The sequence below is a fragment of the Neovison vison genome, chromosome 2 (assembly GCF_020171115.1).
Source record: "Neovison vison isolate M4711 chromosome 2, ASM_NN_V1, whole genome shotgun sequence".
Lineage (NCBI taxonomy): Eukaryota > Metazoa > Chordata > Mammalia > Carnivora > Mustelidae > Neogale > Neogale vison.
This window is the reverse complement of record NC_058092.1, coordinates 151,695,410-151,707,865: the sequence shown is the minus strand read 5'-3', so window position 1 is coordinate 151,707,865 and position 12,456 is coordinate 151,695,410. Positions and strand designations below refer to the sequence as shown.

At 42.9% G+C, this 12,456-nt stretch overlaps 1 protein-coding gene across 5 annotated transcripts in view; it reads right to left on the bottom strand.

Moving 5' to 3' along the window:
* The window catches only part of ARID4B (AT-rich interaction domain 4B), a 142,539-nt gene extending 130,292 nt beyond the window's left edge, over window positions 1–12,247 (bottom strand). For 4 of the 5 annotated variants that reach the window (XR_006383268.1, XM_044239333.1, XM_044239335.1 and 1 more), the window contains exons 1-2: window positions 11,844–12,247; window positions 10,963–11,017 (exon numbers count right to left, since the gene is read on the bottom strand). Coding sequence is in view for 4 of the 5 variants with exons in the window: in XM_044239333.1 (XP_044095268.1) it covers window positions 10,963–10,968 (6 nt within the window). In the remaining variant the exon portion in view is untranslated. The remainder of the gene's footprint in view (window positions 1–10,962; window positions 11,018–11,843) is intronic. The other variant, XM_044239334.1, reaches the window with a different exon arrangement.
* Between the last annotated feature and the right edge of the window lie 209 nt (window positions 12,248–12,456).

The window sequence follows — 12,456 nt, the reverse complement described above, 5'->3', positions numbered from 1 at the left end:
AAAGAAAAGAAAAGAAAAGAAAAAAAAAGAAAGAAACTGATGTTTCCTTTCATTGCAAAAATAAATAACACTGCCCAAACTTCAACAGCCAAGTAAGGAACACAGTGAGACCATACTGGGAACAAGACCTCTCTTTCCAAGCCATATGCTCTTAATCATTTACACTGTTTATTGGACACTTTAACTAAACAAAGATGGTTTTTACAGTCATATTTAAGTATAACATTTTACTATAGGTATAAAGTGAATCTTTTCTTTAAATGCCATTTGCTCAAAGTTTTGTAGTTTATAACCTTCATTTCTGCTATTAAAGTAAATGATTAAAAATTAAGTAATTTTCAAAAAAACTTATTCAACAGGTATGTATGATTATGCTCTCAGAAATGATTATGCCCAGCAAAATTTCAAATTAGGAAACAGCAACCTGTTCCTTGGCAAAGCCCTGACAAAGAACTTCAGATATACTAGAGCTAAGTCACACTGCCAAACATCTATCTGTAAATTAGAAGAAAATGGCTTTAATATGTATATATAAAGTACCCATACCACCACCCAAGACACACTACATATAATCTGACACACTTCAATAGCATAAAGCTATTACAGAATTATTATTCTCTTAATTATAGCTAAATTTATCACTTGAAAGTGATAAGGGGCTCCTGGGGGGCTCAGTGGGTTAAGCCTCTGCCTTTAGCTTAGGTCATGATCGAAGGATCCTGGGATCAAGTCCTGCATCCGGCTCCCTGCTCAGTAGAGAATCTGCTTCTCCCTCTCCCACTGCCCCATCCCCCAGCTCCTGCTCTCTCACCCACTCTCTCTCAAATAAACACATAAAATATTTTTTAAAAGGTGGGGGGGTTGTGATAAACACTATCTTCTGTAAGATTTTCTTCCTCGCAAATCATAATGGTGCAGAGAATCAGCCTCTGTACCACGTGACTGCCAACCCCAATGTTGAGCTGGAGAGACACTCACACCAACAAGAGTAATATAATCTCTAACTGTATCCTAAAGCTGAGTACATCTGGATATTCAGTTAGATATTATCCTTGCTTGCTTTAGATGACTCCATTTGGCAAAGAACTGAATGTGGAATAAGTAAGAGCAAACATTCATTAACTTTTATAATAAATAGGTTTTTTTTTTATTTTTTAAAAATTTATTTATCTGACAGAGATCACAAGTAGGCAGAGAGGCAGGCGGGGGCGGGGGGGGCAGGCTCCCCACTAAGCAGAGAACCCAATGCGGGGCTTGACCCCAGGACCCCAGGATCATGACCTGAGCCAAAGGCAGAGGCTTTAACTCACTGAGCCACCCAGGCACCCCAATAAATGGTTTCATAAGTAAAGCCAGCATGCTAAAAACTACACTTCTAGATTTTTTTTAAAGATTTTATTTATTTATTTGACAGAGAGAGATCACAAGTAGGCAGAGAGGCAGGCAGAGAGTGAGAGAGGTGGAAGCAGGCTCCCCGCTGAGCAGAGAGCCCGATGCAGGACTCGATCCCAGGACCCTGAGATCATGACCTGAGCTGAAGGCTGTGGCTTAACCCACTGAGCCACCCAGGCGCCCCTACACTTCTAGATTTTTAAAGCAACTTTTTAAAATAATTTTATGAAATGTTTCCATGAATCAAAAGCTATTTATTTATAACTGAAAGAAATTCAAATTCTTTCCAGAAATTCAAAAAGTCAAATATTGTAAGCTATACATGCATTTCATATAAATGCTAGCATTTCAAAAATAAAAACCCTTTTCTGATTGTACAGTGATCTAGAAAAAAAATAGAAAATAAACTAAGTAGTAACCGGTTAATTACCTGTTTAAGGATAAGATCAGGACACACAAACTACTATTCCCATCAAAACGATTCCCAGCAGACCAGCTAACAGGTAATACCACAGAGCTGTATTTCTTAATATTTGTATTACAGGTTCTACTGAGAAGCTGATGAACGCTATGGTTTATCTTCCCAAGAAAGCATATGGGTACATGAAATTTTGCACATAACTCTGGGGAGAGGAGGGATTCATAGCAATCCTGAAGCTCACACATGGACCTTCCGAATAGAGTATGAGCTAATACTGATTAAGGAATACTGGGAACTATACTCAAAGTAAGACATGTGTCATTTTAAAACTTTCCCTTTATCTTGTCTTTATTTTGTTCCTTGCTTCTATTAACCAGCCAAAATATGACCATTAGCATAGAAAGATAAACATGATGTCTAGTTCTTCTGGTCTCTGTAAACTGACCCCCATAGATTTGCCTTTTATTTTCTAGTAAACTGTTCATACACTTTAATAATCTCACTTTTTTCCTCCCCAAACCTGAACGCTATCTTGAATCTTAGTATGAAAATGATCAGATTTCTAGAAACACATTATCTTCCATGGAAAACTTGAATGTCAGAATTTCCAGTACTTCTGAAAACAGAAATGTAGTAATTTTTTTTTTAAAGATTTTACTTATTTATTCGACACAGAGAGACAGATCACAAGCTGGCAGAGAGGCAAGCAGAGAGAGAAAGGGGGGAAGCAGGCTCCCTGCTGAGCAGAGAGCCTGATGTGGGGCTCAAGCCTAGGACCCTGAGACCATGACCTAAGCTGAAGGCATACGCTTTAACCAACTGAGCCACCCAGGTGCCCCAGAAATGTAGTAATTTTTAAACAAAGTTCTCTTTTAAAATTAAACACACTAACCAGAAGTTTAAGAGATAACAAATATGTATACAGTCTTATTTTGATGTAAGGTAAGTAAATGAAAATATTTCAATTATATTGGGAACAAACGCTAGTTAAAGCTTGCTTTGTTCAATGTCCATTAGATGTAAAGGCCGCCCAACTGAAAAGAAAAAAAGACAAGACTAACACACTTTCTTTAGAGGCCTTATCAAAATCCATACCTTCTATAACCTATAACATTTAAATATCAAAAGGATTAATAGGACTATGGCTTCCACTGCTTATTATGAGTGTCACACAGAATACTAGATATAATTTTCACGAATGTAGAAACACCTTTGTTCTACAACACCAAAGGCAGACAAGAGGAGTCTTCACTGTGATGGCCAATATCCCACCATCATCATTTATTAAAATAGCTTCCCAACTGGTCAGCTTCTATTCTATCTTCAACTTGCCTTCAGTTTGTTTCTAACACAGCTGTCAGTGGCCCCTTAAAAATATAATGAAACTCTGCCACTCTGTAATCAGACTGCACAACTCCTCTGCTCAAAACTCAGTTTCTATCAGAGTAACTCTATTTCTATCAGAGTAAAAAACTACAATCCTTAACAAAGGCTGTTAAGAGGTGATCTGATCTGCTTTGCCCCCAACCTGCATCCCCTTTATCTGTCTGACCCATCCCCTCCCATTCTCTTCTTTCCTCACTCCAGCCACCTTGGCCTCTGTTCAGTTCACTGAACATGTTCAGCTGCCTTCAAAGCCACATGACTAACTCCTTAACATCCTTCAGTCAAGTATTTCCACAAATGTCTTCTCAATATACCTACCTGACCACCTTATTTAACACTACAACCTGTTCCAACCCCCACACATTCCCGCACTCCTTACCCAGTTCTTCCCTTATTTCCATACTTTTTGCCACTTAATAAACTAGATTACTTGTTTATTCCTCTCTGCCTGCACCCCCCACCTTAAAATGTAAAGATTCCAGAGGACCAGGACATTCTGTTTTGTTCACTGATATATCCTAAATGGCTAGAACAGAGACCAACACATAAGTGTTCAATAAATGCTGGATAAATCTTTTAAGTGTCTAAATTCTTGGTAGCCATGTGAATACAGTGGCACAAAGTATCTAAAGTTAAACTCTCGGCTCTTAACAGGGTTACCAAAGGTAGTATTACTACCCTAAAAACAGAAAGATCCACTCCTAGGACCCAAGAAAATTAAAAACATAGGTTCACACCAAAGTTCATAGCAGCATTTATTCATAATAGTCAAAAAGTAGAAATAAAGCTAATAAGTGAATCAACCAAAAGTGGTACATAATTTAATCACTAAATGAAATATCATTCACCAATAAAAAGGAATAAAGCATACTACAAAATGAACCTTAAAAATATTATGCTAAGTGAGGGTGCCTGGATAACTCAGTCGGTTAAGCATCTGCCTTCAGCTCAGGTCATGATCCCACAGGGTCCTGGGATTGATTTCCACATGGACTCCCACATTGGGCTCCCTGCTTAGTGGGGAGTCTGCTTCTTCCTCTACCCCTCCCCCCTGCTCATGCGTTAGGTCATGCACACTCTCTCTCACAAATATAAAATCTTAAAAAAAAAAAAAAAAATACTATGCTAAGTGAAAGAAGTCAGGCACAAAAGGACATGCTTGATGATTCCATGATAGGAAATGTCCAGAACAGGCAAACCCCTGAGACTAAAAGCAGATTAGTGACAACTGGGAAAGGGACAGAGAAGAAGAACAAGGAGTGACAGTTAATAGGTACAGGTTTCTTGCCGGGAAGACAAAAATGTTCTGCAGTTAAACAGTAGTAGTGATAGATCAACAATCTTATGAAAATACTAAGTACCGACCTGTACACTTTATATTTTTTTAAGATTTATCTGAGAGAGGGCGCCTGGGTGGCTCAGTGGGTTAAGCCGCTGCCTTCGGCTCAGGTCATGATCTCAGGGTCCTGGGATCGAGTCCCGCATTGGGCTCTCTGCTCAGCAGGGAGCCTGCTTCCTCCTCTCTCTCTCTCTGCCTGCCTCTCTGCCTACTTGTGATCTCTCTCTGTCAAATAAATAAATAAAATCTTAAAAAAAAAAAAAAAAAGAAAGAAGATTTATCTGAGAGACAGCATGCGACAGACAGTGCTTGATTGCGTGTGTGCGGGTGTGGGGAGGGGAGCAGGGGGAGAAAAAATCCCAAGCAGACTTCCTTGCTGAGCATGGAGCCTCATGTGGGGTTCAATCCCACAACCCTCAGATCATCACCTGAGCCGAAATCAAGAGTCAGCACCTCTGCACTGTACACTTTAAAAGGGTGAATTTTACCTCCTTTCCTAAAATTCAAAAACAAAACAAAACAAAACAAAAAATGGAAAGGACTGCTCATCTCAATGTTCACCACTCACTAATAAGGGAAGGCTAAGAGTTGGGAATGCCTTCTTGGCTGCAGTCAATCCTAAAAATCCCATCCACCAACTAATTACAAAAAAACATACTTTAAAAGGGGAGGAGGAGGGACTAGTCAACCATAAGTAGCACCAAGCAGAACTTTTCCTTCCCATTCAATCCATTCAAATCCTATCATCCGACCTGCAACAGACCCACCTCTCACACCTGGTCCACCACCATCTCTCACCAGAACTTACTTGGCAGGCTTGCCACTGGCGCCCCTCCTTCTACTCTTGCTAGCCCACAGTCTAGTCTCTGAACAGCAGTTACTGCTCCTGCTCAAGACCCTTCACTGACTTTCAAAACACGCAGATTTTACTCTTAAGCCCTTCCCATGGCCTACAAGGCCCTACCCTATGCTGTAGGAACTTGGATCTCTCTAGCCTCATCTCCTACCATTCCAGATTTAAAGCCCTCCCTGTTCCTTAAAGTATGCCATGATCCAACAGACCAAAAACATTCCTCCACAGGACCCTAGCACTTGAATTTTCTGCCCAGACTGCTCTTCCTCCAGATAACTGAATGGCCCACTGTAACACTTGTTTTGCATGATGTTTATATGTCATCTCCAAAAACAGGCCCTTTATTACACTTCATCTAAAGTTAACACCTTCTGTCACTGTAACTACTTATCCTGATTTTGCTTTACTTCACAGCACTTACCACTTTTTTTTTTTGGTTGGTGTCTATGTATCCTAATTTAATGTAAACTCCATGAGGGGAAGAACTCTTATTTTGTATACTGCTGTATCCTCAATACCTAGAAGCATGTCTGGTACATGGAAGGTACACAATTTATCTCTTCACTGACTGAATTCACAGACTGAAGTAGCAAAAACACATTTTTCAGGGAAATATGTACTCATCCAACATGCTTTTTTAAAAAAATTACTGGGCGCCTAGGTGGCTCAGTTGGTTGAGTGATTGCCTTCAGCTCAGGTCACGATCCGGGACTTCCAGGATCGAGTCCCGCATCGGGCTCCCAGCTCCTTGGGGAGTCTGCTTCTCCCTCTGACCTTCTCCTCTCTCATTCTCTCTCTCACTCATTCTCTCTCAAATAAATGAATAAAATCTTTTCAAAAAAAATAAATAAATAAAAATTTAAAAATTACCATAGATAAAGAATTAGCAATTCAGACAAAACACAAGTCAGTACTTTACAAAATTACCTGTTCATCAAAGAGATCCCAAATTCATAGGACAAAATACATATGCCACATTATAGATATAAATCCTCTCAAATTTTATAGTTAAAAGTTAACTATGAGGTTAACATTCAGACTGAATTGACCAAGCCTCTGAATTCTCTTCGTCTTACTTACTCTCTTAATCTTACATTGTAACTAGAGGATGTGGTCATTCTTCAGGTCCCTTCAATACTCAAAACCCTGTACAACACATTTAGTTCAATGCCAACATACTTCAGGTGACAACAGTATCAATCTCATTACCTAAGACAGAAACTTCTTCTTCCCACCCTAAGGCGAGTTACTAGGTCCTGAATTCTGTTTCCTAAATATCTCAGGTCTATTCCCACTACATGAGTTCAAGCCCTTACTTCTCAGTTGGTCTTCTCACCTGCAATCTCCAGATCTTCCACTCAGCTCTCCCAGTTGACATATTCACTACAATACTACCAAAGTGACCTCTCCAGAATATAAATCCACCAACTTTACTCCTTTCTAATAACCTTCAGTGTCATACCATTCAAGAAAATGTTCAACTCCCTAACTTAGCCTTCTCTCCATGGCCCTCCTATTCCCCCCCCACCCCCCAACCCAACACATCATGCTTTAAGTCAGGCACAGTAAACTAAGTTTCCAAATACACCACCTTGGGTTTTTTCCACTTTCCAACATGTAGTCCCCTTTCTGTCTCAAACACTCTTTTCTACTCTTCGTTGCTCAATGAAAAGCTTTAACACTCAGCTTAGATGTCAGTTCTACCACAGAACTTTCCATGACTCTGACTGATTGATGGATTGACTAATTTTTAAGATTTTATTTATTTAGTTGACAAGAGAGAAACACAGCAAGAGAGGGAACACAGCAGGGGCAGTAGGAGAGGGAGAAGCAGACTTCCCACTGAGCAGGGACCCCCCCGAGGGGCTCCATCCCAGGACTCTGGGATCATGACCCAAGCCAAAGACAGACACTTAACTGACTGAGCCACCCAGGTGCCCACCTGACTCTGATTTAGATGTCCTCTTCTGTCCTCCCATAACACTTACCACAATTACTGTATACTGCAGTCAAGACTCTTGTAACTCAGTATGTGCTGTTCTGCTTTATTTCTCTGTCTTCTACTAAATTGTGAGCTCCTTGAGAGCAGATCTGAGAGGTTACTCACGTTCATTCCACACTGCCTGATGCACAGAAGGGGCTGTTGTTAAATGAATGATTTATGAAAGAGGGAAGGGAAAGAAAAAAGGGAAGAAGAAGGGGTTAGAGAGAGTGAGGGCAGAGGGAGGGAGGGAGAGGGAAATAGGAAGTGAAGAAAAATAAGGAAGCTGGGGGAAAAAAGGAAGGGAAAGAAAGAGGGAAAGGAGGAGCCAGGGAAAGGAAAGGGGGAAGGAAGGTGGAAGGAAAAGGGGAGGGGGGGAGAACATGCACAAAAGCAAAGGGCATTTATAATCAATCCATTATTTTTATGTGTTCTAGAGGCAGTGATTATGGAAGAGAATGGTACATCTGAAAAAGCCCATCTCTCCAAGATTCTAGGCACAACACCTAAATCACTTATTCCATAAAGATTCTGAAATCTCCAGCCTCTCCAGCTTCTCCCACTTTACTTAAAAATTTACTGCAATATAATGAGAGATGTTAATAAAGTGCACAAGAAAACAGTTTTAGTTAGAAAAAAGTAGGAAATGAATCTGACATAATTAAAATTAAGTCTTGAAATCATTTACAACTTTTAATAATCTAGGATTTCCTGAAAATGTGCTATCACTGACACTGAAAGATCTATAGAAAGTATAAAAAATCCAGAGCACTCAGTCTTAAGCATCTGCCTTCAGCTCAAGTCATGATCCCAGGGTCCTGGGATGGAGCCTGGCATCAGGCTCCCTCCGAGGCGGGAAGCCTGCCTCTTCCTCTCCCACTCCCCCTGCTTGTGTTCCCTCTCTCACGAAGTCTCACTCTGTCAAATAAATAAAAATCTTTTAAAAGTATAAAAAATCCAACAAAACCCCATATCATGACGTATGTTAAGAATAAAACCGCTGGGTGGCTCAGTGGGTTAGGCCGCTGCCTTCGGCTCGGGTCATGATCTCAGGGTCCTGGGATCGGGTCCCGCATCCGGCTCTCTGCTCGCGGGGAGACTGCTTCCCCCTCTCTCTCTGCCTGCCTCTCTGCCTACTTGTGATCTCTCTCTGTCAAATAAATAAATAAAATCTTTTAAAAAAAAAAAAAAGAATAAAACTGCTTTTGTGTTACAGTGCTATTTCTCAAAAACACGCTGGGTAAAAATATTACAAGATAGAATATACTAGTGACTAAATGGGTTTATTTAAATAAACTCTTGAAGTACTATAGCAAAATTGTTTGTAACAACTGTTTCTAAAAATTGTTTCGAATATAACATTTAAAATGATATATACATTTTTCTTTATTTTCGGACTTTAAAGCAACAACCAGAAAAGTATTGCTAAACATTCTTTCAATGAGATCGATACACTGTCATTTAATAAAATTTAAAAATTTCTTGTGACTAATAAAACAGATAATAAAAACTTAAAAGCCTGCCTCAAAGTACAAATATGTTTGGTGAGATCTGATAAATAGCATAAATCCTCCTATAGCTCTCTTGTCATTACAATTTAGAAACTAGGAACACAAAAAAAAAGAGAAAATGTGAGCCCACTATAATTACTATTAAGTACTTTCTGAATTGCAACTTTGTTAAAGCAAAATGCCAATCAATCATTGGCAGCCTCTCAATGTTCACCATGTAAGAAATCAAGTTGTAAGAAATAAGCTAAGTTTGTAGTACTGCTGATTATCAGTAGACTCCCAAAGAGAAGACTCACTATATATACAATAAACAGGAAGTTCTTCTTGTATAAAATCAGAAATTTACATTAATAACTCTTCCTTTCAACATCAGTAGTACCCTTTTTTAAAAAGACAATGTTAATGGAAATACTAAGCACTTAAAATTAGTAGTTCTAAAATTATACCAAGAAATTTGCATTTGCCTAATACTATGACACTCTTAAGGCTAAAGTTTCCAACGTACTTTCATTTTTTAAACACACAAGTTAAAAAAAAACGGAAATGAAAGAAAATTTAAGTCTTAAGGACCTTCAACTTACTACATTTCTTTTAATCAAATATTAACAGAATACCAAAGACACGCCAGGCAGTACATTGGAAACTATGACAGATTGCAGTATCTACCAGAAACTAAATCCTATATTATTCAGCTTCTGAATTTATTTTATGTTATTCAACCCGACACTTTCCTTTAAAAAGTTCTCACCCAACACCAAGGAAGATATATGGTTTTTCCTAACAAATTCACTTGTCACTGTTTTACACAGGTCCCAGGAGTTATAGCTAGCATCTGTGACTAACAAAAGGGATCTGTTTCTGAAATATCACTGATTATTTTTTTCATTTACATGAAGGTGAGACAAGAATTCAGCAGATATAAACTGTTTCAGATACTTTAGAGCATCCAAACTCAAGAAGAAAAAAAAAAATTTAAAAAAAAGGAAAAGAAAAACTAAAATTACTTCGTATAGCTGATATTTAAGTAGTCACAGCTTTTACTTTCTTTCATAAACAGAAGCATTACAAATTTTCATTTAGATGCAGTACTTTAAAAGCAAGTCCATTCTGAAGAGAGGAAAACTTGTTTTCAAATAATTCAAAGGAACTATCAAAAGTAGACAAGATTTTCATTTTCAAATACTATTCCATGCATCTATACTTGTGAACACACCCTACCGTTTCAAGCACTTCCGAATTTGTCATGGATGAAAAATATCTCTAGTCTCTAAGTTCCACCAGTTGAATCTAAACAGGCCAGGTATCTATGGCTTTTTATTCCCCAGTGTATAAAAAATAACACCATGCTATTACATAGTCTCCAAAAAATAAAAACCTACACTTCCATTGCCATGATCTCTTTCACCAACTAAGTAAATTCTACTTTTTACACATTATCCTCCATTCGGTTAACGTGTTTACATTTAAAAGGAATCTGGCCATGGGCTTTCCACATCAATCCACATTGGTTTTATCACAACATCTGACAATTTAGACTAAACGGATCTACGAAGAAAAAAAAAAAGTAGGGTCCTAAATCCCAGGAAAAACTAACATCTCTGAGTTGTGTAAAGATCCTCTTTAAAAATCTTTCAGTTTAGATTATTTTCCCAGCAAACAGGTCTTCTGCTAGAAATTCTCAGCACTGCTCACGCAACAGACAGGATTTTCTTTCATCAGTGTAATCACTAGAACCACAACACAGTTCAGTTTCCAGAGTCGGATTACTTGACCTGCTTTTTCTGTTTTACCTTTTAAAATAGTTTATTTCATGCAGTTACTCCTGCCTTAGCCTGCAGAAAGACGTTCGATATGGGAGAGCCGTGCTCAATGCGACCTCCTGTAAGTGGCCCCAACTCCACAGCAGAGCCACAGAGAGCCACGCCAGCGGACCCCACCGTCTCCCGGGGAAGGGGCTCGGGCACCAGGCCGCCCCGCACACCTTCCTCGGCGACACTCGGAGGCCCCCCACACAAGCCCGATCATCCCCCCTTCCCCAATTCTAGAACCCCAGAGGTCGTTTCCTCTACGCAATCTTACCTTCATGATGATTCTGGGACCGCGATCCCCTCGAAAACACCAGATTCACCTGCACCTGAAGAGAAAACAAAAGACACCCAGTCGGCACCACACGCACCCTCTGCACCGGCGGAGGCGGAGGGAACCGAGCGCAGCCCGAACCCCGAAGAAAGCGCCGTGGCGGACGTCAGCCCCCGAACCGAAGACGAGGGGCTCCCCGTGGCCTCGCCAGCCCCGCAAACCCAGCCACCTCCACAGTTCGGCCGCTTCCCGTCCCCATTGTCGGGACCCGACGGAGTTTCCCGTCTCCGACAATGACGCCATTTCTGTCAGAGAAGAAACTCACAACAAGCCCGGGGGCCGGCGCGGGGCCGGCTGTCCTCCCCGAGGGCCTCCGGCCCCGGCCGAGCGGGTCGGCGCCCCAGAGGGTCGCGCAGCCCAGCTTCCGAGCCGGAGCAGGCCCGGGCCCGAGGGGCCCCGGGTGGGGGCGGCGGAGAGGCCAGGCGGGCCGGAGGGCCGCGGCCAGGACCGACCGGCCGCTCAGCCGCTGCCCACGTCCCGCTCCGAGGCGGAGACCAGACAAGTGCGAGCGGGATCCCCGGCTCCTGGGCCGCAAGGGCCGCGAGAGGACCGGGGGGCCGGGAGCAGACACTGCCCCCCGCGCCGGCCCGGGCCCCCCACCGCGGCCCAGAGCCGCTAAACCGCTGAGTGTGCAGCCGCCAGGCTGGGGGGCGACTCGGACTCGGCAACTGCACGGGGGCGGGGGCTCCCGGAAGGCCGAGGCCCCGAATCCGGGCGCCCGGCGAGACCACCGAGCGATCGCCCCCTGGTCCTCGGCCGGGGCCGCGGACTCCCGAAAGGACCCCTCACGAGACCGCGAAATTCTCAGAAAATGCCCCTACCTTCGGCGGAGGCGAGCTCTCACCCTGGCACGTCCAGAGTTCCCTCCCCTGCTCCCCCCCAAAACCAGCAGGCCCGGGGGAGAGATGGGGGAAGAAGGGCGGCGGGTCCAGCGGCTGCTGAGGCTGAAGCTCCGGCTCCTCCTCCTCCCGCGGCGGCGACTGGTACCTTTGTTTGGCGGCCGCTCCGGCTCCCTCGCTGGGGGGAGGGGGGGGACGACGAAAAATCCCTCCCGGACTGGAGGTCCGGGCCCGGGATCGCGCTGCCCTCCAGAGGACAGCGGCGCCAGACCCTCTGCGGCTCCCTCCGGGCAAAGGTCCAGGCGGTGGCCGTGGCGGCGGCAAGCTTCAGCTCTAGAGTCTCCCTCCGCTCCGGCGCCCGAGCTCCTCACTCCGGACTCGACTGACGGGCAAACATCGCTTCCCCCCCCCACCCCAAGATCCCCCCTCCCTTCTTTCTCCCCTCCCCTAGATATTTTCCCCTCCCCTACCTCTTTCCCGGATGGCCCCTCAGACGACCTCGGATTGGTTACCATTCTTTAGAACCCGCCCATCCCCTATTCTTATTGGTCCCTCGGATACAAACAACGACGCCATTTTCCCACCACTTCTATGG